The following is a 27678-nucleotide window of genomic DNA, read 5'->3' as shown; positions in this document are numbered from 1 at the left end:
TCTTGTCCAGCTTTCCATGTAAATTAGATCATTGAAAATTTTCATCTTATTCAGATGCTTTCACAGGTTTTTATATCCAGGGCTCAAGTAGAAAGAAACTTTTGGAAATGATAGTGGCAACATAGGTACAGATGTGCTTGATACAATTGATGTATGGATTTTTATAAGAACTGTAAGCCCCCAGTAAAGTGATGAGAAAAAAAAGATAATCTGATTTGCAAGGAACTTTAATCAAAATTAAGGATAAAAATAGAATTTTTATATATACTTTATTCATTCACTGCCATTGACAGTTCTGGCTCATAGCAACCCTGTAGGACAAGGTAAAACTGCCTGTTTGGGTTTCCAAGACTAACTCTTTACAGGAGTAGAAAACAATATAAACTTAGTGCACTAATAAATAATTTCAAACTAATGATAAGTCTTAACATTAGAAAGTTTCAGTAATTATAAAATCCCCTTTTCTCTACTCCATAAACTTCCTGAATTGACATCCAGTTATCATTGTACTAGACCAGCTTGACAGGAGAACCCTGGTTATGTAGTGGTTCCACGCTACAGTTTTTCGAGGTCGGCAGTTATAAACCTCTAGCCACTCCACTGGAGAGAGAGAAGCTTAGCACTATTCCTATAAAGAGTTACAGTCTTGAAACTCACAGTGGGTCAGTTCTACCCTTACTGTAGGGTTTCTGTGAATCATAATAGACTCGATGGCAGTGAGGTTTTCTTTGATCTAGCTTATTAGTAAATATTCTTTTTAATAATTCTAATCACTTGTGTATATGACACGCAAAAAGGGTGTGTAGATATTTTGTGTTAGGTTTTGAGTTGTAATAAGATGTTTGTCTAAAGGGGTAAAAAAAATTTTTTTTTTAATTCCATGGCTTGGGTCAGGTCTTCAAGATAACATCTTTGATCTTAATACTATAAAGAAGTCATTTGCAACAAATTTGCCCTGCGCAGTACATCATTTGATTTTTTTTTTTCTTTAGCTGTATTTCCATGGGCACTGATTGTAGATCCAAATAAAACAACATCTTGAAAGCTTCAGTCTTTTCTCTGTGGGTCATATTGTTGCTTATTGGTCTAGTTGGGGGGATTTTGTTTTATTTGTGTTAAGGTGTAATCCATTCTGAAGGCTGTGGTCTTTGATCTCTATCACCAAGTCCTTCAGGGCCTTTCCACTTCCTGCTGCAAGATTGGGTCATCTGCATATCGCACGTTGTTTGGGAGTACATCTTCCTTCAACCCTGATGTCACGGTCTTCTTTGTATATCCCATCTGGGAGTATTTGCCCAGCACGAGTGAGAGGATGCAACCTTGATGCACATATTTTCTGATTTTAAACCACTCAGTATTTCAGTGTGCTTTTTGAATGATGGCCTCTTGATCTGTGTACAGATTTTGCATATGGGTGAAAAGTAGCAACTGTCCCTAAATAATTGTGGATAAAATATTGCAAGACTGAAACATCAAAGACAAAAATAAAGAACCTCTCAAACATATGTAACTATTTACTTAGAGTAAGAAAGTGTTGGAAATAAAGGTCTGCTTCATTAGCATACATTTGTATTTAACAAGTGGTCAGTAAGACATTTTCTTTAATAATGAAAAACAGGGATATATATGCATGCATGCCATGATCTCTCACTAATCCATACATCAAGTAGAAGCTTTTCTTATGAAGCTACTAGGGCTTATGGACAAAGAATTAGGAACACCACAAGGTAGAGGAATCAGTGGTGGATGTATGCATGGTGTGTTAGTCTGGGTAGACTACAGAAACAAATCCATAGACATTCATATATGTATAAGAAAGAGATTTATTTTATACAAGAACAATTGAATGTTGTGAAAACATCCCAGCCCAGTCTAGATCAAGTTCATAACTCCCATATTAGCCCATATGTCCGATACCAATCTATAAAGTCTTCTTCAGACTCATGAAACACATGCAATGATGCCAAATGCAGGGACATCACAGACCATTGGGTTGGAAGTCTTGTGGGATCCAGTGGGGTTGTAAGCAGCTGAGTACTGTCAGGGGTCTCCAACTCCAAAACTGACTGCCTCAGGGTAGCTTCATGTGGCTTCTCCTCAGAAATGTCTTGCAGGGAGGGAGGAGAGAGAGAGAGAGAATCTTCCGCCTCCAAGGAGGAATACCGGAGTTCCCAGAATCTTCAGGAGAAGGCCATGTTCACACAAAGGCCTCATTGGCTATAACCAGCAAGTCAGGCTCCTGCAGAATCCAAGGTCTCCAGGCTATATGGCAGGGTCAGCAGGCTATGGTGGATCTATGAGCCAGATGTGCAGGTTCCACATTTTCAGCCAGAAGAGACAGCCTTCTTATGGAGTTTGCTTAAATAGGTGTAGACCACATCCCCAAGGACTCTGGCCTGGGAGGAGGAAGCCTCCTTGGCTAACAACGTCCTTTTGCATGCCCAACAACTATTCTTCAAAATAAATCACCCATTGAAAGCACTACAAAGTTTTTTTCTAACGATATGGGGGTGCCATTAGTTGATACTGACTCTGCTAAGGCGATGTCTCTCTTCTGTCCAGAAATGAGAGACATTAGTATAGAATCTTTGACCAAGTTTCGATGCTGATTTATTCAGCCCTGGGCTGCACCATCCGATTTGGCCTGGTATTGTACACCCATGAACCGGTAGGCTCAAAAGGTTGGTAATTGGCCCAGGACTGAGCACAAGGCCGAGTACAAGTACTTCTGGAGGTTTCACACTGATTCACTTGTATCAGAAGGAGCCTTTAAAAGTTGCTTGATGGGTTCTGGGGTAATGGGAGTGTGGTTCTACTCTGACACGAGGTCACCATGAGTTGGAATTGACTCAGTGGTAGGCTAAGCACCACACTGCTGTTAGATGATGGGTTCTGGGGTAATGGGAGTGTGGTTCTACTCTGACACGAGGTCACCATGAGTTGGAATTGACTCAGTGGTAGGCTAAGCACCACACTGCTGTTAGATCTGGTCCTTGTGATGCTTACCAATCTTTCCTTACATTTATTCTCCCCTTTAATTCCCATGACACTGTTGACCCTGGTAATTTCTTTACCAATTCTTTTTTAATTGTGGATTTACTTCTTATTTCTTATGCTTGGATTATTCTTGAGAGTTCTGGTGTGTCTCTTTTATACTATATGTTAGCTCTTGGGTGATAATATCCTTGCTAATAATTACTGCATTTTGGTGGCTCTTAAAACTGTATTTATACCCACTCCATCTCTGAACTCCCAAGTTTTGTATTCAGCTCTTTGGGAGGTTACCTGATGTTCTCTTAAATATTGTAGTCCGTATATTTCTTTTCAGACCAAAAGGAAAAAAAAACAATCAAATGGAAAAAGCATAATTTCCCTCCTCAAATCACTACCTCTCATTGCTGAATTTCTTGATGCATAACCTTTCTTCTTTCCCAATCCATAAAACTATTACTCATTGCTATTTACTTTCTAAAATACTAAAATGAACTATTTTAATTATTCATGTTTGCTCTGGCTCAATTCCATAGTGCTAAAAGAATAAAAAATTACTATTGTGCTTAAAATCTTTCAAAGCTCTAGATATTGCAGCTTTTGTCCACCTTTCTGTCCTTGATACTTAGCACATTTTAGCAGTTGGAGTAGTAAAGAGAGGCTGTCCTATGGTAATAGTTCACCCCCAAACTTACTGCCTTATTACAAATGGGGAAACAAATGGAGCTTCTTCCTGCATTGCTTTCCTTTTGCTCCCTACAGTGCTTTCCTTGTGCTGTAATATTTTCTTCTTTAAAAAAAAAATCTAGGTTTGTTTTATTTAAGTTAAATGTTAATTCCATACTGTTTCAGTAAGAACAATACAGATTCTGTATCTGTGGCTCCAGTCAGATATCCATTAGTATAAATTAGCTCCAAGTTACACATACTGAAAGAAAGGCTGAGTGACCCAAGGAGGGCAGGAGTGTAGGGGGGTTGGGGGTGGAGGGGGAGGGGGATGTGGATGTGGAGGGAGAGGGAAGAAGAAACAAAGAATTGAACACGCATGCAGCCTTTTCCATACCACCTTCAATGCTAACCTGCTTCCGAGGGAGAATAAAAGTAGGCAAGAATGAGCAGCCACAGATTGTTGAACCGTTACCAGCACCATACTTTTTCAGCAACATCTCAGCACAGTTTGAAACACTTTTTACACTAAAACCATTACAATAAACTCCCCAAACAACTCTTAACCACTTCAACTTAACACACCCAATTAATTTGAGACATTGGTATAAAATGTCGATTTAAACAATTAGAAAAAGGAAGCAATGTTATCACATATGCCTCTCCAGTGCGATTAGCCTTTCTCTCAAGATGCTCACAGTACCTAAAAATCAAATGGTTTTCAAATGTAATTTTCATTTCTAATGGTGATCTGGCCACTGACTGGGCACATACTGGCACAGTAATGCTGAAAAGCCTCTATATGCAGTCCTGTTAGTGTCTAAAAGAACCTAAAAGCTGGGACCAGTAAAATCCACATTAATTCACTCTTGCCTTGAAGAACTTTTGAAAACTGTTAAAAACAAAAACAAAACAGGGCAGGAACCTAAATTCTGTGACCAAATTTGGTCAGATTTGGTGGTTCTCAGTGGCAATGGGGTAATTTCCAAGGGGTGGGATGGGGTGGAGTGGGGTGGTCAGAGATGGATTCTCGTTGGCTTTTTAGTCTCACTGATTTTCATCTTCCACATCCTGCAGTGCTTCTGTTTTTTTAAAGAAATCATTTTATTGGGGCTCATACAACTCTTATCACAATCCATACATACATCAGTTGAGTAATGCACCCTTATAAATTCATTGCCCTCATCATTCTCAAAATTCACCTTCCACTTGGGTTCCTGGAATCAGCTCATTTTCCTTTTTCCCTCCTCTTCCCTCCCCGTTCGCCCATCCCTCATGAACCCTTAATAATTTATAAATTATTATTTTATCTTGTCTTACGCTGCCCGGTGTCTCCCCTCACCCACCTTCCTGTTGCCCAGCCCCCCAGAGAGGAGGTTACATGTAGATCCCCAGATCGGTTCTCCCTCTCTACACCCCCTTCCCTCCCGGTGTCGCCACTCATCGCTGGTCCTAAGGGGTGCATCCGTCCTAGATCCCCTGTGTTTCCAGATCCCTACTTCATTGCTGTGTATCTGGTCTTACCAGGCCCTCAAGGTAGAATTGGGATCATGATAATTGGGTGGGTGGGGGGGGGAAGGAAGCGTTCAAGAACTAGAGGAAGGTGTTGAGTTTCATTGTTGCTACACTGAACCCTGAGTAACTCATCTCCTACCCCACTACCCCTCTGCAAGGGATGTCTAGCTGTCTACAGATGGGCATTGAGTCCCCATCACACACTCCCCTCATTGACGGTGATGTGATTCCTCACCCCCCCCCCCCCGCCTTTGTTGTTTGAAACCTGGTCCCCTTGGCCCTTCATGATCACACATGTTGGTGTGCTGCTTCCATGTGAGCTTTGTTGCTTCTGGGCTAGATGGGCGCTTGTTTCCTTTCAAGCCTTTAAGTCCCCAAACACTATTTCTTAATATCCGGGCACCAACAGCCTTCTTCACACACTTACAAGTTTATGCACACTTTTGTCTTCAGCTTTTATGTGGGGAAGGTGATCACACAATGATGGTTTTTGTTCTTCGGTGTCTGCTACCTGGTCCGTTCAACACCTTGTATTCACTTAGGTTGTGTGCTTCTTCTCTGTGGGCTTTGTTGCTTCCGAGCTAGATGGCCACTTGTTTGCCTTCAAGCCTTTAAGACCCGAGGCGCTATATCTTTTTGATAGCCGGGCACCATCAGCTTTCCTCACCATGTTTGCTTATGCATACGTCTGTCTTCAGTGATCATGTTGGGAAGGTGGGTATCATGGAGTGACCGTTTAGCTGAGCAAGGTGCTATTGTATTGAGGGAGTGTGCGTGAGGAGGCCCAATGTCCACCCCTGCAGCGCTTCTTTATTCTGCTTCTCACCATCACCCTGCATGTGTGAAGTCCATAGTGCCAGATTATCACGTAACAATTACATAAGTGTAGAGTCCTTATAGCTTTCTTCATTCAGAGTATCCAGTTCTGCAATCACATCATCAAAAGCTGCTTTTGCCAACTTGCAAGCATGGTCAGGGGAATTAAGAATGTCGTAGTAGAATACAGAAAAGTTGAGAGCAAGACCTAAGCGAACTGGGGGTGTGTTGATGGAAGTTCTGTCATTGCAACATCACTAGCAGCTTTATAAGCCATTGACTGATCTCTGCAGCCTCCTTCCTGTCATTCCCTGTGGCAAACTCAGCCAGATATCTGGTAGTTGCCTTTGATTTTATAATAGAAAACCTTGGACTTGCCAGTGTTAGCTGCTGGAATAAGGTGTTTGTCCAGTACATCCAGAATGTAACAACAGATTAACTTTATTTCAGTCTCAACCATTTGCTGATATTCCCAAATCATTTTTAGTTTGTTGTCTTCTCCCTTGTTTTCTTCTTTCTGTTCAGTGCTACTGATTATTCTCCAGGAGGCTCTTCTAGCCCCGATCACATTTTTATATGCAACTGGTCGGAGGTTTCTTTCTTCAACTGTCAACTCAACATCCATCCCTGCTACTTTCTTCATTGATGCCACCATTTCATCGTTATCGCTCTGCCTGCTCAGCCAGCTTCACCTGGTACACCAGCTCCTCCTGATCATCCATTGCGGCGGGGACTCAACAAGGATCTGTGCAACAGATAACGTCTCCGACTCTCTTAGCTTCTTGCTCCACGTCCGGGCAGCAAAAATGGTGGCTTCTCCGCTGTAATATTTTCATTGATTAGTTTGCCCCTTTCTACATATTCTCCCTCAGGGCCTCAAACTAATGGAGTTGTACCGTCTTGTAGTCATGCCACCTGGAAGAGAGCAGAAGAGGCATTTAAAGGATCTGAACAGTACTTTGTATTCTTCGGGCAGAAGTGACACATCAAAGTTATAATTAGTTACATGGCTTTGTTCCGTATTTGCAGATTGGTAAATATAAGACTGTACATGGAAAGTTTACTGAGCACTGTATGTGCTATACTGTGATTTTGCTGAGTTTTGGTGGCATTTTTGAGAGTGCTTCAAAATAGAATTGACATACCTACACATCTTAAAAAACTGCAAACCAAACTCAGTTACCAATGAGACCATTCTGACTCCTATAGGACAGGGTAGAACTGTCCCTGTGAGTTTCTAAAACTTAAGGTAAGTTTTTGTAGGTGTTGAAAGCCTCCCTTTTCTCCCTCTTAGAGGCTGGTTTCGAACTCCTAACCTTATGGTTAACAGCTCAATGTGTAGCCAACCCATTAGTCCACCCCTCTTCACATATCTGTGGTCAGGTGATTTTTTGTTGTTCCTTTTAAAATTAATTTATTGGCATATAGTTCACATATCGTACAACTCAATCGTTTTATCATATTGACAAGAATTGTACAATCATTATCATAATCCATTTGAGAACATACTCTTCTCTTTTTGTACTGTTATTAGCTCCCTTGCTCCCCCCAACCTCTCGTCTTAAAACCTCAAAGAATTTTACTCCAGTTAACATTCTGTGATTTACCTATTGTGGATTTCATATACAGAAAAACAACAAAACAAAATAAAACAACCATATATGATGGTTAGATTTTCTGTGCCAACATGGTTCCTGTAGGAACATGTGTGCTGAGTTTATACTGTCAATCAAGTCACGTTTAAAAAAAAGTCATTTTATTGGGGGCTTATGCAGCTCTTATCACAATCCATTCATACATTAATTGTGTCAAGCACTTTTGTTCCATTTGTTGCCATCATCATTTTCAAAACATTTCTTTCTACTTTAGTCCTTGGCATCAGGTCATTTTCTCCCCTCCCTCATTAACCCTTGATAATTTATAAGGTGGTTTGTTTGTTTTTTTCATGTCTTACACCAACTGCTGTCTTCCTTCAGCTTCTTTTCTGTTGTCCATCCCCCTGGGAGGGGTTTATATATAGATCATTGTGATTGGGTCCCCCTTTTCCCCCCACCTTCCCCTTCCCCTCCTGGTATCACTACTCTCATTATTGGTCCTGAGGGGTTTCTCTGTCCTGGATTCCCGGTGTTTCCAGCTCTTACCTGCACCAGTGTACATCCTCTGGTCTAGCCAGATATGTAAGATAGAATTAGGATCATGGGGGTGGTGGTGGGGGAGAGGCATTAGTGACCTTTCTGTAAGAGGATGTCCAGTTGTCTACAGTTGGGCTTTGGGTCTCCACTCCAGATCCCCCCTCGTTCACAATGATATGATTTTTTTTGTTCTTTGATGCCTGATAACCTGATCCTATGGACACCTTGTGACCACACAGGCTGGTGTCCTTCTTCCATGTTGGATTGTTGCTTCTCTGCTAGATGGTCACTTGTTTATTTCAAGCTTTTAAGAGCCCCAATGCTATATCTTTCGATAGCCAGGCACCATCAGCTATCTCCACATTTGCTTATGCACTCATTTTGTCTTCAGCGATTGTGTCAGGAAAGGTGAACATCACAGAGTGCTGTGTTAGTAGAACAAATTGTTCTTGCATTGAGGGAGTACTTGAGTGGAGGCCCAATATCCATCTGCTACTGTTATGCTTTGTGAATAAATATATGTACATAGATCTATTCCCGTCATTGTATATGAATATATTTACATATATTCATGTCTGTGGTTAGACCTCTATAAATTCCCTTTGCCTTAGTTCTTCTATTTCCTTTTACTTTCCTCTTGTTCCACTATCATGTTCACCATTTGGGTTTCAGTAATTCCTCTTGGTTATATTGCTCTTGATCAAGCTTACCAGACTTCCTACACCCTCCTTGCCATCAATTTTAGATCATTTGTTATTCCCTTGTCCCTGGGTTTGTTAGCACTCACTTCCTTTCCCCCGCCTCCCCCTCTCCTATGTCCCCACAGAAACGTCAGGGCGGTTATTTTCTCTTCCAGATTGTTTATCCCACCTACCTTTTCTAGACAGACCTGCACAAAAAAACAAGACAGTAAAACAAAGTAACAAAACATCAACAAACCAATGACAAAAATACAATTACTTCTTAATATAAAGCTCTCTTAAACATAAATGAGTGCCACTGTATTTGTTTCTCTAGTCAACTGATCCCGAAACAAAGTAAACCAGAGAAAAACCTCAATCGAAATGAAAACAAAATACGAAAATCTAGAACAAATTTAAAATGGGCCAAATGGAAGAACAAATGATAAGGTATTAAATTTCAACCAAACTGTACCTGCAGTAATCCACTATCCAGTGTACTCTGCATAATAGCATGGTTACACTATCCCTGGTCTATGGTCAGAGGGAATTCACAGGAGACAATCCACATGTGTTTACCTTTCACTTTTTTTGCTTTTGGTTAATAACTCAGACTTTAAAATGGGTCAAAAGGGAGATCAAATGCTAAGAGACTAGATAGATTTTGACCTAATTACATCTGCCATAATCGACTTTACAGTGCTTGCTGTCTGATAACTGAGCTGTTTACTTCCCTTGATTGCACTTAGAGGGAATTGCCAGAAGTTTATAGCCTATGTGTTGATCTTGCCAATGGATTTTTGGATAGGCTTTCACTATCTTCTATAGCCTTCTACAAATAGGGTGTTCACAATTTAACCTCTGATATGCTTTCCTCCTTCAGATTTGAATTATATTTACAGTCCTTGGATCACAAAGGCTGATGTGCTTCTTCCATGTGGATTTAGGTGACGCCTCAGTTAGATTGCTGCTTGTTTGCTGTTTAAGACCCCAAACAGTATTCTTCTCTGATAGCCAACAATATCTAGTTTTTGTGTGTGTGTCTTTTTAACCACACTTTGCTATCGCACCCATATGTTCAGTGATCTCTTTCTTCATAGTGGTGAGCATCAAGCATAGCTTAAGGATTTAAGGACTTGTCTTAAGGACTTACTATTCTTAGATTGGGGCTAGAAATAAATGCAAGCTAAAAATCCATTCATGTATCTGTGGTTTACATGCCTCTGATTTATGTCAGAGGCATTTTATTATATTATGTTAGCATTATCAATCTTCCCCCCTGGGGGTTACATTCCTTTCTTAAGGTTTTTGGCTTTTTCATCTGGGAGTACAATGAAATCCTTTTACCAAGTCACAGGATTTGCGTACTGGAACATGATTGCTCCCTTGTACCCATCAGACAGTAATGATATTTTAAAGGACAGTAAGGAATATTCTTTTCTCTAGTATCATAGCTTCTGATTTCTTCTCAGCCTGATTAAGTTCAGGTTAACAGTGCAATATTAAATCATTTATAGCACTAGCTCCATTAAGCCCATATGCCACAGTGGAAAGGGAGAGGAAGTGAGTTAAAAGTAGGATAGTTGAAATTGCCGGAAACAATGATCAAAACCTAAAATATAATTAATTTTAGCAAGCATACAGGAATTCATTTAAAATTCTTCTCGCACAACTGTATTCATAACCTGTTCAAAGTGCCTACGTCATATTTTTGCCAGCCTCCCTCTATTAAGTATTGTCTTGCCCTTGACACAAAGTGTGTCTACTGTCTAGTAAGTCTACTGTCTACTTCTTCCCTTCTGACCCTTAGAAACTTACCAGTAAAGAATGTTTCTTTTAGTGTGAAAATTTTTTCTTGGCTTTTTATACTAATGTGGTACATAGAATATTCTTTTGTTATAGAATAATTTCACTCAGAATAATTTCTTCCAGGCTCATCCATGTTAATGAAATGTTTCTCAGATTTTTTTTCCTAACCCTTTACATTGCCTAATCTTTGATGTATGTATTCATCATAGTTTGTCCATGCTTCCATTGGTAGGCTTTTCAGTTGTTTCCATCTTTCGCTATTGCAAATAATGTTGGCAATGAACGTGGATGTGCATCAATGTATTTGTTCCCTATTTCTTCTGTCTCTAGGATATACACCAAGTAGAAAGATTGCTGAGTCATGTGGTATTTCTATTTCCAACTTTTAGGAAGCTCCATCCTGACCGGCCCACCAGGAGTATATAAGAATCCCAGTTTCTTCATAATTCTGTTTGTTGTTAGCTTGTTTTTTTTTGCTTTTAAGTGTACTGTTAATACTATGCTCAGATGGTGTCGCCTTGTTTTGATATTTATCTCTTTAATGGGCTAATGTTCAAGTGCATTTTTTCATATGCTTCTTGACGGTCTCATGTCATCTTTGGTAACGTGTCTTTTCATGGCGTCTGTTCATTTTCCAATTGGATTATTTATCTTTGTTGTTGAGGTGTTGACTTTTTGTATATATATATATATACACCCACACACATACATACTTGCCCCATGAGTATTTTCCCTCCAATTTGTGAGTTCTCATTTTTGGTGAAATGCTTTGGCTTTGTCTAATTTTTAGGCGATTCTAGTCATCTAATTTGTCTTTATGGTTGATGGTGTCTTTATGCCATGTATCAGTGTCCCTAAGTTTATCTCTCTTTTTTTGTTGTTGTTGATTTTTATTTCTAGGTGGTAATGTGGCTAAACGTTGGGCTGTGACCTGCTAGGTCAGCAGCTCCAAACCATCAGACTGGGCTTTCTGTAAAGACTTTTATATAGCCTTAGAACCCACAGGTCAGTTCTCCCTTACCTGTGTGATCACTCTTGAGACTTCATGGACTGATGGCAATGAGTTTTATTAGTTTTGAGGTTTCACTTTAGGTGTTTGATCAATCTTGAGTTTGTTATTATATATATTGAGAGGTAAGAATCTTGTTTCATTTTTGTGTAAATAGATACCCAGTTTCCCCAGTCCCTTCTCTTCCTCATTTCATGCTTTTTAGCCCTGTATCAAAGATAGCTGTCCATACATGGATAAATTTACTTTTGGGCCTGGGTTGTCAATTCTGTTCCATTAGTCTGTAATACCTGTCATGGTACCATTACCAGACTGTTTTAACTTCTGTGGCTGTAGATTTTGAGTTTGGGAAATATAAAGCTTCCTATTTGATGCTGGTTCTTCGGTAGTACTCTGCTATTATCCAAGATTTCTTTCCATATACAATTGGTGATTAACTCTTCCATCTCCTTAAAGAATGATGTTGGAGTCTTCATCAGTATTGTATTATATCTGTGGTTGTTTGGGGGAGGGGGTCGTGTTGCCAATTTCAGTGTTGTCTTTTCCATCTATGAGCATGGTATATTCTTCCATTTATGTTGGTCTCTTGATTTTTTTTTTTTTTAGAGTAGCGTTTTGTCATTTTCTTGTATAAGTCCTGTTGGTCATTGGTCTTGTGTATATGCTCATACGTTGAAGAATTTCCCTTCCATTTCTATTTTGTTGAGTGTTTCCATTAGGAATAGATTTTGGTCAAATGTAATTTATGCATGGATTCATGTGATCATGTGGTTATTTGCCTTTGTTTTACTTATGTGGTGAAATATGATTATTATTTTTCTAAGGTCAAACAATCTTAAATACCTGGTATGAATGCTACATGGTCACACTATTATTTTTTTGATATGTTGTATTACTTTTAGCTAGGATTTTCTGGTTTGGTTTTGGTATCAGGGTTATGCTCATTTCATAAAATTAATTTTGAAGTTTTTATACTTTTCTATGTTCTGGAGTAGTTGTATAGAATAGATGTCAACTCTTCTCTGAAAGTTTGGTAGAAATCACCAGCGAAGTTGTCTGAGCCTGAATCTTTTTTGTTGAGAGTTAAGCTAATTTGTGCAAGGAAAGGGAACTTTTAAAGAGTTTGTGAAAAAATCCATTATCATTTAATTTTATTTTTCATGAATGTTTTGAAGTCAACTTGTGTTACTAAAAGTGTAATGCAATTATATATTTCTACTTTCTTTTCTTAGATGCCATTTGAAAGTATCGTTGGTTTTAAGTATCAAACAAAGTGATTTTTTGGCTAATTTTACAGATTTTAAACATGTGCTTGTGAAAGTAATACGAATTATATTTTTGTTTTTCAAGGGTTTCTTATAACTTAATAAGGGATACAATGAATACTTTGTGTCTTCATAGTTTAGTCTAGTCATGATAGTATTACAACTTGTTGTTTTCACTTATGTGTCCATCTGCCCCTTTATCTTTTTAGGTGGCCTTGGAGGGCTTGCAGGTCTGAGTAGCTTGGGTTTGAATACGTCCAACTTTTCTGAACTACAAAGCCAGATGCAACGGCAACTTATGTCCAATCCAGAAATGATGGTCCAGATCATGGAAAATCCTTTTGTCCAGAGCATGCTATCAAATCCTGATCTAATGAGGCAATTAATTATGGCTAATCCTCAAATGCAACAGTTGATACAGAGAAATCCAGAAATTAGTCACATGCTGAATAATCCAGATATAATGAGACAGGTATGTGGAAAGCTGTTTAAATTAATTTAGCGACTCACTCACTCCTCACTCACTCACTCTCTCACTCTTTCCTCACTCTCACTCACTCTCTCCTCACAAAGAATAAAAAATAAATTAATTTAGCTAAGAAATCATATAGGAATTTCTTATTTTCTGTGGTTAAGAGCTAATCCTAGACTAGGCTAAAGAGAAGAATGCTAATTTTTGTTTAGGAAAGTCAAAGCTCTAATTCAGACAAATTTTAAATTTAAGTATTGAATACTTTTTGTGATTAGAAAAATTACAAAATTAGTTGATAGTTAATCATTAAAGATAATTCATATGTATTTTTTTTTACCTTTTATTGAAATTATCGCAGACATTGGAACTTGCTAGGAATCCAGCAATGATGCAGGAAATGATGAGAAACCAGGACCGAGCCTTGAGCAACCTGGAAAGCATCCCAGGAGGATATAATGCTTTACGGCGCATGTACACTGATATTCAAGAACCCATGCTAAGTGCTGCGCAAGAACAGGTGAGAGATTGTTCCAAGTTTCAGGCTGAGGACAAATTCCTGTGTGAGAGAGAAAGAGAGTTGTGTGTGTGTGTGTGTGGTGTGTGTGTGTGTGTGTGTACACGTGCGCGTGCAAGAGAGAGATTGACGGTACCTTGTGTTCTTATCCTGCTATAATTGCAAGGGTATAAAGAATAGAAATTTGGTTTCTCACAATTTAGGGGCTAACAGTTCAAGATCAGAGCACTGGTTCTAGAGAAAACCGTTTTTCTTTTTTACCTTGGGAATGGTTCATCTCATCTCAGATTCTGTAGCCCTTGCATTTCTCATCTTTGAGAAAACTCACTGTCATCAAGTAGCTTCTGACACGCAGTGACCCTATAGTACAAGGTAGAACGGCTCCTGTGAGTTTTCAAACCTAGGAATCTTCATTGGAGTAGAAAGCTTTGTCTTTCTCCCTTAGAACAGCTGGACGTTTCAAACTGCTGACCCTGCAGTTAGCTCAGCACAGAACCCCACTATACCTACCACCTAAGAAGTGATTAAGTTTGGGACACACTGTACCTACATTGATAATATGGTCTCATTTAATAACAGTCATCTTTCCAAATAGGAGTATTCACAGGGACCAGGATTACAGCACATACTTTATGGAGGACAAAATTAATAATGGGGGAAAATTAATAATGGGTTCTTTTATATAAGAATACTTTTTTATGGGGAAAAGTAAGCTTTTTATCCATTATTGAAATAAAATATTTATGAATTTTCTATCTGTTTACAGTTTGGTGGAAATCCATTTGCTTCCTTGGTGAGCAATACATCCTCTGGTGAAGGTAGTCAACCATCCCGTACAGAAAATAGAGATCCATTACCCAATCCATGGGCTCCACCGGCTTCCCAGAGCTCATCAGGTTCCAGTGGCACCTCCAGCTCTGTGTCTGGCACTGGTGGTAGTCCTGCCACTGGCACTACGGGGCAGAGTACCACTGCACCCAATTTGGGACCTGGAATAGGAGGTAAGCACAGAATGACTGACTCACATTTTCTTTGTGTCCTTATATAACTAATGGAAACCTTTCTTTTACTCTTCATATCTTTGTGAATAGAACGTTAATACCATTCAAGTGGCAGTTTTTGGTCTTTTTTTTTAATGGCGCTTGATGTAATGATTAATTATTGTGTGTGCATTATAGTGGAGACAGTCACTAATGGTGGTTCATAGTCACCAGAGTGAATACTTGAGTATATGTGTCTTGGCTTGATTTTGGTATTGAATTCTAGATTCATGGATTCCCAAACACCCATTAGGACACCAAGGCCAAAGTAAATCAGTTTGTTGGAAACCTGATTAGACCTCACAGAGCAGAAGCTGCCTATTTTGATGATTTGATGTGTATAAATTGATTAGGAATTTATTTTGTTTTCTGTAGATGAGACTCAATAAATGGGAGTTATTTTTTCAATTGTTCAAATACATGGCTGATGTTTTATTCATGAATTAATTTGAAGATCAGTGGCCATAGTGACTATTTTAGTCTTAATATTTAACACATACAGGGGCTCTGGTGGTGCTGGTTAGGCATTGGGCTGCTAACCACAAAATTAGTTGTTCAAATCCAATGTCTGATCTGGGGAAGAAAGACAAGGCTGTCTGCCAACCACATGGCCAATAATTCAAAACCACCAGCCAGCGGTGCTTGAGAAAGAGACTGTGTCTGCTCCCGTAAAGATACCTTAGAAATCCATAGGGACACTTCTACTCTGCTTTAATAGGGTAGATGTGAGTCAGAATCTGCTTGATCCATTGAGTTTGCTTGGGCATGAGTCTAAATCATCTTGATGGTCGTGGGTTTCATTTAGTTAGCATAAAAGTAGCACAAAATATAAACATGAAGTTATGAGGGATTGCGTATATTTTAAAAAGATGCCTGTGTTTTAGCTGAGAAAATGACTTTACAGAACTAGAGGAAAGCTGTATGTTTCATTGGTGCTATACTGCTTCCTGGCTGGTCCCCCTCCTCCCTGCGACCCTTCTGTAAAGGGATGTCCAATTGGCTACAGATGGGTTTTGGGTCTCCACTCTGGATTCCCCCTCATTGACAATGATAAGACTTTTTGTTCTTTGATTCCTGATACCTAGTCCCATCGACACCTCATGATCACACAGGCTGGTGTGCTTCTTCCATGTGGGCTTGGTTGCTTCTCAGCTAGATGGTTGCTTGTTTATCATCAAGCCTTTAAGATCCCATATGCTATATCTTTGATAGGCAGGCACCATCAGCTTTCTTCCCATTTGCTTATGCACCCATTTTGTCTTCAGTGATCGTGTCGGGAAGGTGAGCATCACAGAATGCAGGATTATTAGAGCAAAGTGTTCTTGTGTTGAGGGAGTACTCGAGTAGAGGCCCAGTGTCCATCTGCATGTTTTATAAATATAGAAAGAAGTAGTGCTGTTTGTAACAAAAATAATTACTGCTTTATATTCTCTTTACTGATTATTTAGTTCTTATTAACAATATTTTGAGAGAGATCTTTATCCCCATTTTAAAGATCAGAGCAGACAGAGCAAATCTTTCTTAACTAGTAGGAATTTCCTCTTCACGAGAGCAGGATTATTGTCTAACAACTTGTGCCTAACCAAAAAAATCGATTGTGCAACTCTTTCCTAAGTTTACTGCTGATGGCTAACATTTCTTGTTAATGTTTATCAAAGGAAAACAAAAGCACAAATGAAGTTACTTGCTGGCCTATCAATTTGTCAGCATATTTGTACATTATTATGATTGTTTGGAATTCCTGGTGGGTTGTGTACTTGGTTAATTGCACTTAGATGCTGACCCAAAAAAGTCTACTCAGAGGCACTTCAGAAGAAATGCCTGGTGATAAATTAAACTCTTGAAAACCCTATGGAGCACATTTCTATTCTAATATTCCTGGGATCATCATGAGTTGGAATCACCATAGCAGCAACTCGTTCTTATTTTGAGTATTAGTTCATTGATGTTTATTTTATATACACAGGAGGGTGAATAAAATACTTCTACAAAATCATATAGACTTTTATTAAACAAAAATACCAGTGTGAAGCTACAGCTTTTGTTTCTGGGCATATCTTCTATCTCGGTCTATACACTTCTGACAGAGGTGTTTTCATCTCCAGTCCTTTCCCAACTAGTTCTGCACTCGTGATTTATACCATGTAAAATGGAAGTTTTGGCCTCCTTAGTGGACTTAAGTCGTTTTTCCTTGAAATGGTCTGTGTTTTGGAAATGAAAAGTTTGAAGAAATTAAGATCAGAATGTAGGGAACAGGGTAAGGTTTCCCAACACAATTTTCATAGCACAGCCATTGTCTTGATGGGAAAATTTCCTTAGAGCAACTTTTCTAAAGCTTTTCTTACTAAGCAGTTTTGATAAAATGTGCTCATCATAAGCCCCCCAACTTCCCCCTTCCCCATTATTCTGTATCCTTGGAGAAAAATCTATGGAGATTAACTCTTTGAAGTCCCTCCAAACAGTTGTCATACTGTTTTAAGTTGACCTTTGTGTCTGAAATTTAACTGATTTGGAAAGCCATTCTTACGAGGATTGAAACAAGTATGTTATTGAGAGAATATGCCTGCAGCTGTCCACTGATTACAGACACATGTTTGAACTTGTTTTGTTTGGAATGAACCCATGTATGTATGAATTGGAACCCTAGTATCACTACTTTTTTGTTTACGTGTGTGTGTATGTACACATATACACGAGGGGACAACGCACCTGCTCATGCAGTCATCTCAGTATGCCAGTTTTTTTTGGGAGGGAAACAGCATGCCTCTCTTGCCCCATGCACCTTACTCACATGACCTTGCTTGGGGTGATTTCTTTTTGTTTCCGGGAATGAAGAGAGACATGAAAGGACAGCAATTTGATGACATAGAAGAGTTGAAGGAAAATAAAACGAGGGAGGTGTTGTCAACTATCTAAATAGATTACTTTGAAAATGTTTCCAAGAATGGTATCGCAGATTTGACAAATGTATTAAGAGTACTTTGCAGATGATGAGGTGTTTTGGAAAAAATTGTTTTTGTGGGGGTACCTCGTGTACACATACATGCGTGCACTTAACTTTGACATTTGTGGGGATTTTTCCTAGGATGCAAGTGCTCTTAAAAGTGATAGAACGATAAAGGACTATGTGATAAATATAGGTTTTGTCAGCCAAGAGACAAAATAATAAATATTACAAGATTTTAAAAATCCACAAAAATTTTATTGATATAATTAAAAATAATTGAGCACAATATTTTGGTATTTATATCTATGAGCAGTGGAATTATTTCTTGTGGAAAACATTTTACATCAGGGATTCACAATGTTTTGTGTAATCACTATCAATTGCAAATGATCATCTATCTGTCAATACTGATATGATGTGAGATTTATTTCATCTTCGAGCATGTCCTTACGCAAAGCTATATACTCATCCCATATACTTATGGTTTTGATTGAGCATATTCAGCACTTGGAAAGCATTTATAGAATTCTGTTAATCTTATTTTGTATCTTTTAGAATCCCATATTGCAGATCACTTGTTTCAGATTGGTGGTTTGGTGTGGTTCCTCAGTTGCACTATTAAGTGAATTTTGCGATGTAGAAATTGCATTTGCATTAGGATCTGGATAAAAGTGCTACTAGCACTGTAGTTTCAGCTATTAAAGCATACCAGTGCAAATGGTGTGGAAATGGAGATCTTTTAACTTTGGACAGCATAGGAACTATATAAAGCAACTGGTCATTCTTTGTCATTCAAGCCGTATTAGCTATTGTCAGAATGTGTTGACTTTGTCACGGTGTTTCATATGTAACTGATTTCTTTTTTTGGCTTTGTAATTTTTGATTGATTGATTGAACTTGTTGAGAAACATCATGGTTTTGCAAAACCAATTTTCCAAAGCTATTGTTTGAGCTTGATGGTTATGTCATTCTTCGTATTAAAAAAATTTCCATGTTAGCCCTTAGTGCAAAAATTGCAATGAAACTTTATCTGATTGGGTTTGATAGGTCAGGATATTAAAATACTGTCAGCAATTACTAACAAAAATTCATGGAACTGAGTATGGCTAAATTCAAGAATGAATACTACCTCAATAATGTAATCAATTTAGGTATTTTCAAAGAGTACCAGCTATAGCATAAAGCAGTGAACAGCCATAGTCTTTAAATAACAAAGATTTGACAGTTTTTGTAATTGGTTTAATGTGTTTTTTCTCCATACATATGAGGTAAGGCCAACAAAATCATACCAATCTGTATCAAACAAATCACCAAAATTGCAAATTGCTGTAGTTTCTTTCTTTTAAAATTAAACATTCAATTGGGAACTCTTAGAGATATTATAGCAATCCATAATTCAGTTAGATCAAGCATAATTTTACAATTGCTAGCATCAGTTTCAAAATATTTTCTTTCTTGAACTCTTCGATATCAGCTCCCCTTAACCCCTCCCTCCCCATCCTATCCCCCCAGAAACCCTTATTATGATATATTATTAATTTGTGTGTGTGTGCCATATTTTAAACCATCCAGTATATCTGTTTACCTACAATTCGGTTATTGATTCCCTTCTTTTTGTATTCTCCATGGAGTCTATAAACTCATCCATTGTCTCAAGCACATTTGTACATATGTTGCCATCATCGTTTTCAAAGCATTTTCTTTCTACTTGAGCCCTTGGTATCAGCTCGTCGTTTTCTCCCTTGCCTCCCCATCCCTCCCTCATTAATCCTTGATAATTTGCAAATTATTATTTTTTCATGTCTTGCACTATTCGATGTCTCCCCCAACTCCTTGTCTGTTGTCCATCCCCCTGGGAGATGGTTATAGGTAGGTCATTGTGATCTGTTCCCCCTTTACCCCCCACATTCCCCTTCCCTTCCTGGTATGGCTACTCTCAATAATGGTCCTGAGTAGTTTATCTGTCCTATAATCCCTGTGTTTCCAGCCCTTATCTGTACCCATGTACATGCTCTGATTTAGATATTTTTAACAAAGTCCAATGACTTTAAAGTCCATGATCTTGGGACATCTGTCCTCTGCTTCTGCCCATACTGGGGCATGTCAGCTTTAAGTCCAAAGGAGTATTTCAGTTCCTTTAATTGCAACAGTGTGTTTACAGTTTAGTAGAGTTCCAATTTGAATCCTTTTGATGGGCCTTATGGAAAATGTGCTACATCTTATAAAAGATAAAGTCTACCATCCAAGAAGTCTGATGCTTGAGACCTTTTTGGAGTATCCAAGGGTCTGTGGAAAAGTGAGATAAACACCTCTTCTTCTGGGACCAGTTTCCTTAACCCTCCAGAGATCCAACCAGGATAGAAGACAGCTTTGGAATCCTGTTCCCGACAACACCATTTCTCCCTAACCAAAATTGTAAGCTGGCATGTTTACTTGGCATCCGCGGTGTCCTCCACTCCAGGAAAGGAAAGTTACTTCCGCGCCCCTCTCCAAATTGTTTCTTTTGATGTGGAACCCCCCCCCCCCATTCCCTTGTAGGGTCCAGCCCTACATTTGAATGGTTCTGCAGAGCAGTGTGTACATTAAAGAAGACAAGACAGAAAAGGGGACGCAGGGGACTCAACTTCATTCCTGGGAGAAGTGCCCAGAACTACAAAGGATTTTTGCATGGAAGTCTTTCCTATGCATAAAACAAAATGGCCAGTGTACTGGTCTTGGTATTCCAAGCATTCAGGAGTACTTCAGAGGGAGTCCAAAGCATACAAGAGACAAGAGGAGTACATGCTCTTTAAGATAAGCAATTAGGGGAGCAAATATTCTGAGAAAAGCGTACTTTATCTGCGTTCATGAAGAGTCAAACATCCATAGGACACAACTTTGTGTACACATCTATGGGGGCAGATATGCTGTGGAGAAATGTCCTTCCTGCTATATTGCGTATCGAAACGCTTTCCCCGTGTTTCAAACCATGGAGGCGTGCCTCATGCTAGGGATGGAGTGAGTACCAAGGCCTGTCATCAGAGTGCTGGAAGCAGTCCTTAAGTCCAATATTAGCCCATATGTCTGATACCAGTCTATAAATTCCTCTTCAGACTCATGCCACACATCAGTGCAAGATCACAGGTCAATGGGTGGAAAGTCTTGTGGATCCAGTGGTGGTAGAAGCATCTCAGCCCTGGCGGGGGTCTCCATGTGGCTCCTTAAGTTCCGAGGTTCTGGCTCCATCAGGGTAGCTCCGTGTGGCTTGTCAACAGGATTGTCTTGCAGAGAGATAAGCAAAGAGAGTATCTGGCCTCCAGTGAGCTATTTATCTCCGTAGGGCTTCCAAATGAGGTCATCAAGCTGTGACCTGATTGACAGGCGAACCTCCATCCCTTTACTATTACGGGTCTCAAGTTGACACCAGATTATATAACTGCCACACTAGTAACAAAGCTTTCATATTTTCCACCCATTGTGTCAAAAATAATCTGCCCTGTAATTGTTCCACTTAGACAAGTAAAAAAATTTTTTTTTTACTTTTTACATTAGTTTTTTAAATCATTTTGTTGGGGCTAGTACAACTCTTCTCACCATCCATCCTTTGTGTCAAGCGCATTTTTACATTGTTGCCATCATAATTCTCAAAACATTTGCTTCCTACTTGAGTCCTTGGTATTAGCCCCTCATTTTTTTCCTCCCATCTCTTCCCTCATGAACCCTTGATAATTTATGAATTATTATTATTTTGTCATGTCTTACACTGTCTGGTGTCTCCTTTCATCAACTTTTCTGTTGTCCACCCCCCAGAGAAGGGGTTATATGTAGATCCTTATAATCGGTTTCCCCATTCTACCCCACCTTTCCTCTACCCTCCTGGTATCACCACTCTCAGCACTGGTTTTGAAGGGATCATCTGTCCTGGATTCCCTGTTTCCAGTTCCTATCTGTACCACTGTACATCCTCTAGTTTAGCCATATTTGTAAGGTAGAATTGGGATCATAATAGTCGGGGTTGAGAAAGCATTTAGGAACTAGAGGAAAGTTGTATGTTTCATCATTGCTAGACTGCACCCTGACTGGCTCATCTCCTGGCGACCTTCTGTAAGGGGATGTCCAGTTGTCTGCAGATGGGCTTTGGGTCCCCAATCTGTACTCCCCCTCATTCACAATGATACGATTTTTTTGTTCTGTGATGCCTGATCCCTTCGATACTTCCTGATCACACAGGCTGGTGTGGTTCTTCCATATGGGCTTTGTTGCTTCTCAGCTAGATGGCCACATGTTTATCATTAAGCCTTTAAGACCCCAGCTATCTTTTTATAGCAGGGCACTATGAGCTTTCTTCACCACATTTGCTTATGCACCCATTTGACTTTAGCAATCATGTCAGGAAGGTGAGCATCAAGGAATGCCAGCGTAATAGAACAAAGTGTTCTTGCATTGAGGGAGTGCTTGAGTGGAGGCCCAATGTCCATCTGATATGTACATGCCTGTATTTAGACTTCTATAAATGCCCTTTGCCTCCTAGTTCTTTCCTCTATTTCCTTTTACTTCCTCTTGTCCCACTATCATGCTCAGCTTTCATTTGGGTTTCAATAATTTCTCTGGGTTACATTGCCCTTGATGACACCCTTCCAGGCCTCTTACACCCTCCTTGCCACAGATTTTTGGATCACTTGTTGTTCCCTTGTCCCTGGGTTTGTTAACACTACTTCCTTTCCCCTATCTTCCCCTCTCCCATATCCACCCTGGACCATCTGTCCTGTTGTTTTCTTCTCCAGATTGTTTATCCTGCCTATCTTATCTAGATAGACCTGCAAAGATAATAATATGCACAAGAACAACACAGAGCAAAACAAAGTGACAAAAGAAGACAAAACAACGCTGACAACAAAATAAAAGAGAAAAGCCTGTAAATAGTTCAAGATCTGTTAGTTGACCTTCAGGAGTGTTTCTGGTTGAGTCGGGTGAGGTGCCATGCCCTGGCCCCAAAGTCCTTATTTTTGATACTCCGTTGAACTTCCTTGCTCTACTTCCCTTGCTGTTCTGTTGCCTCGGTGTAGTGGAGTTTTACATTAATTCCTATGTGAACAATTCAGTAACATTTATCTTCTCAACAAAAAAATCAAGAAAGTTTTTTAATCTTGCCTTGCTTTAAAATTAAATGTATTGTAGCAGATGTCCTTACCTCTTTGGACAACTCTGCTTCCTGAAAAGCTAATAATCTTAAATTTATCAAGACATAATTTGAGCACTGTTACCAAACACGATTTTATAAATCTTGCTAATGATGGTACACAATTTTCTTTTCTTGGCATATCAATCATTCATATAAAAGCTTAACTTTGGTTTTAACTTTGTCCATGTTTATTTTTATGAAGAAATGGGGCCATGGATATTTTAAGTTTCCTAACTTGTGATTTTTGCCGTCTTATAAGTTGGGGATGTTGTAATGAATTACTTAGTCTGGCACTGTTGGAATATATTGTATTTCTTTAGTATAACTATATTGTTGTTGGATATGAACAATTTTTAAGAGGGGCTGCTAACCACAGAAGTGGCTCAAACTTAACAACTGCTCTGTAAGAGAAATTGTAACTGACTGCTTTCACAAGGATTTACAGTGTGGAAAACCCAATGGGCAGTTCTACCTTGTCCTGTAGAGTTCTCTGTAAGTCAGAATTGACTTGGCTGTTTTGTGTTGGCTGTATGGCAACATTGCTTAATAAGTACATTTGGGTTTGCTGTCTCATTTGACAAAATTCTATGCTTTTTCTTACTCTGACATGATTAATATACACTGGAAATAAGAAAAATAAAATTACTCCGTGAAGTGAAACAATGTTCATTTAGCATAAAAGTGGCCATAGACAGTAAGCAAACTAGTGAGCATGACTGTTCCAGCAAAATGCTATTTGTGGGCATTTACAACTATGAGATTGCCTATAATTTTCATGTTACCAAAATTAAATTTATTTCTGTGGCACTTCATTCATTTCAAAGCCAATCATGAGTGGTCCTATACAAAACAGTCTGCTAGCCATGGTTTGCTGGCTGTAGTCGGCGAGTCTGTCATTCCAAGTGATGTCTAAGGAGTGATGATGGTGTAGTAATTTAAGTGTTGAGCTGATAACCCAAATGATAAGTGGTTAATACACTTACCAACTGTTTTGTAGGATTGGAATCCCTCAGGAGCAGCTTTACACTAGATTATGAATCAAAATTAACTCAGTGGAAGTGGGTGGCTCTTAGTAGTATTCTTAGACTCTATTGTGTAGGGGAAATTAATAGAAACTTACAACCTGACATAATAGGAAAATGAATAAAACTATTAGATTCATAATAAATTTAATAGAATTGTAATGATTTATAAAAGAATCAAATAATTTCATCCTGTTTAAGCTATACTTCAGGAAGAACTGATAAGGAATGAAAAGGCAATGAGTTGAGTATACATGATGAGTTTGAAAGCATATTAAAATTTGGCTGTAAGTTGAACAAAAAAGTAAGTATTCTCAAGGAAAGCTTGCCTTACGTCCGTAGTAATGTGATTTATAATGAATTTCATAAAACTCAGAAAAAGACGAAAAATAGCAAGCAGCAAGCGATTTGCACATTAATTTGTCACAACAATTCTATGAAATAGGCACTTTTTATAATTTACAGATGAAAAAGATAAGTATGAAATTAATTAACTTGCCCAAGACTGCATAATTTTCTTAGACTTGAATTCTGGAAATCTAGTTCCAGTCACTGTATAATCTCACAAATGCCATTTCTCATAGTGTAATGTGATTGCATTATAAATACAACCAAAACATTTACAATTATAAGTACTTATGAGCATTTACTTGATCTGTGGAGATCATAATTTAAAAATTCTTAGTTCAATGATACGGATGTTTATCTGCAGTTGCTAAAATTTTGCATAGTATATTTCAAAGCATTAACTTGTGTTTATATATATATTTCTTAATATGTGTTTTCACTTGGAAACATTTTCAGCTAGTATGTTCAACACGCCAGGAATGCAGAGTTTGTTGCAACAAATAACTGAAAACCCACAACTCATGCAGAATATGTTGTCTGCCCCCTACATGAGGAGCATGATGCAGTCACTAAGCCAGAACCCTGATCTTGCTGCACAGGTGAGCTATGATTGTTTTAAAAAGAAGTGTGTAATGTGAATAATCACATAATTGTGATATTGGCTTAATTTGTTATATGTGCAATCTTGCCCCCCCCCCCATGCAATCTTAATACATTAGAAATGTAAGTGAGCTACATTTTCAATGTCTTGGACAGTTTGTCTTTCTAGAACTTAGTTCACCTGCTCAACTGCCTTAGAAAGACCACAGACTACAGACTTGACTTTTTATTGTTGAAAATTTTGAATTGTTTTCTTTTTGAATATGCATATCTAGTGGAATGCGGAGTCTTGACCATCATTAAAAAGTGTTAATCTATTTGAAATATTTTTTATTGCTCACTTAAAATTTGAGATATAATCATGCTCAAAATGTAGTTTGAAATTATTTATTGAAGGTAGAGAATATATTTATGGGAGCATTTATTTTAATTCTTAAAAAATTTATCCTCTAAAGTTTTAGTTTATGCTGATTTGTTAAGAGGAACCCATAAATCAAACTCACTGCCATAGAGCAATGCTGATTCCTAGGGACCCTATTGGACAGGGTGGACCTGCCCCTGTGAGTTTCTGACACTGTGACTGTTGACTCCCGTTAGTAGTTACAGTAGAGAACGCCTATCAGCAGAGTTCAGGCTTTCTTTTGTTGAGTGACTGGTGGTTTCGAATTGCTGACCTGACGGATCACAGCCCAACATGTAACTGCAATGTCACCAGGGCTTCCAGGAGCCCATAGCTACGTAAAATAATGGATCTTTAACATGCCTACAAATTTTACAATCACTTGAGGAATTTAAAAAATAATACTCTTGCCTGGCCCGATCCTAAGAGACTCCTCCCCTTTCTGGCTTTCTAACTGTATGTTTCAGTGACCTGAGAAATCTTAATATAATTGCATTGCTTCCTCTTCCCCCACCCAGTACCATGAACTGGAAGAACCATAAAGAATATGAATTATGCCTTAATCGTTTGTTATTTATATTTACTGTTGTATTAAAAGTAATTTCTTTGGTGTGTGAGGAATTTTAAATGCCTTCCTTTATAAAAGTTTATACACAGCTCTAAACTTTGAAAAATGTTTAACCTTTTCTTTCTTTAAAAAAAATTATGTTAAAATAGTAAGTATTTCTTTTCTAAACTCTGGAGCCACATTAATATGAGTACATAGCAGATGTCTTTGACATATTCTTCTTATTACTAACTTCTCAAAATCTGTGGAATTGAAAATAATTAAGTTTTTAGAATTTTTTTGCAGTCTTTGAATGACAACATATTTTAGTTAGTTTTATGAGAGATTATTTATTCAGAAGTACCAGATTTTTAAGTGCAGTTGTGAGTCATTTTTGACAATGAAAGAAATGTTCACATTTATTTAAAATAATGAAAATTTATATATAGAGTGAGCCTGTTTGTTTTTAAATGTATATTTTGGGAATAGTATTGAATGTACATCTTTAAAATTTTATTTTTATCTTCAGAAAGCACATTGCCAACTATGTATAGTAATAAATTTGTAACATTACTTGATCAATTTTGCATAGTGTTTTTATTGTAAAACAAAAATTGATGAAGGCTAGAATGAATGTCTTGTCTACCTGGCAGTTTAGAAACTTACATACATAAATACTGCATTATCAGCAGATTCAAGTTTGTTTCTATATTGTAGTGTTGACACATGTGTTCAATATCAAATAAGGCTCAAGGCTAAAAATTTCATTTGTGATAGATTAATGATTAATGATATGTGATAGATTAATGATATGTATCCTGAAAGATATATGTGAGAATTTCATTAATATGCTCATAATAAAGAAGCATGTGCTTGGAGCCAGTAAAGAAGCAGGTTTGTTGACCCTAGTGAGTATTTATTTACTTATTGTGCACTTATGGGGCACTGTGAAATAATTACTATATATCCATAAAACATGGTGTGACCTTTTTCCCTGCTTTCATAGTTGCACTGAAATTAATTGGATGATCCACTTCTTACTCAACAGTGAAGTAAAAGAAGAGACATTCACTGCTTTTTTATTTTTATATAAAATTCCTTAAAAATATGGTTGACTGCTCGAGGTCTAGGATTACACACCTACCCCCTTCACCTCCACCCCTACTCTAGCCCTGGACTTTGAACAGATAGTTAGGCTATCAATAAATCATTGTTAATTGCTTCTTAACTCTTTCTGGGGGAAATTACTTAAAATTGGCCTTTTTCAAAGCTTTGAGAATTTCTTAGTTTCTGGTTGATTTTGCTTTTTAAATTCATAGACCTATATAGGCTAGGAAACAATATCACTTTTCTCATCTCTGGTGGTCGTGAGGTGAAATTCAGATGATAATCTTGATGTTCTCCATTGGATTTAAATCTTTTAGGTCTTAAAACTTTTAGCCCTCTGTCCAGAGATCTCTCTCTGCTACTTCCGGCTTATCTCTGCCTACCAACACCGTATCTCTAGCAAGTTGGCTGCTGTCTTGTGTTGTTATTTTTTGATCAAATATTTGCTGTCTTGTAATAGGCAGGTAGATGTGTTGGTTCCCAATCTGGACTTTTTTTTTTTTTCCTGCACTTGCGTGTCGAGATTTAAAAGCAAGCCATGCATCGTTTCAGGTGTTTATATTGTTGATGTGGTGGAAAATATATCCCCATGAATATCACTTACTCTCATTTTTCTTTAAAGGCTAGATACTCACTT

The 27678-nt window shown here is 38.2% G+C and overlaps 1 protein-coding gene and 1 pseudogene across 2 annotated transcripts in view; one reads left to right on the top strand and one right to left on the bottom strand.

The window, feature by feature from the left end:
• Nucleotides 1-27678, top strand: part of UBQLN1 (ubiquilin 1) — a 62755-nt gene that overhangs the window by 27715 nt on the left and 7362 nt on the right. For both annotated transcript variants that reach the window (XM_075549832.1, XM_075549833.1), the window contains exons 4-7: nucleotides 13093-13355; nucleotides 13714-13872; nucleotides 14636-14870; nucleotides 24844-24986. In XM_075549832.1, the coding sequence (XP_075405947.1) occupies nucleotides 13093-13355; nucleotides 13714-13872; nucleotides 14636-14870; nucleotides 24844-24986 (800 nt within the window). The remainder of the gene's footprint in view (nucleotides 1-13092; nucleotides 13356-13713; nucleotides 13873-14635; nucleotides 14871-24843; nucleotides 24987-27678) is intronic.
• Nucleotides 4705-6710, bottom strand: LOC142448211 (14-3-3 protein epsilon-like; annotated as a pseudogene).

Source organism: Tenrec ecaudatus, chromosome 5, assembly GCF_050624435.1.
Source record: "Tenrec ecaudatus isolate mTenEca1 chromosome 5, mTenEca1.hap1, whole genome shotgun sequence".
Taxonomy (NCBI): Eukaryota; Metazoa; Chordata; class Mammalia; order Afrosoricida; family Tenrecidae; genus Tenrec; species Tenrec ecaudatus.
The sequence above is the reverse complement of the archived record's forward strand: the minus strand, read 5'-3'. Positions and strand labels throughout refer to the sequence as shown.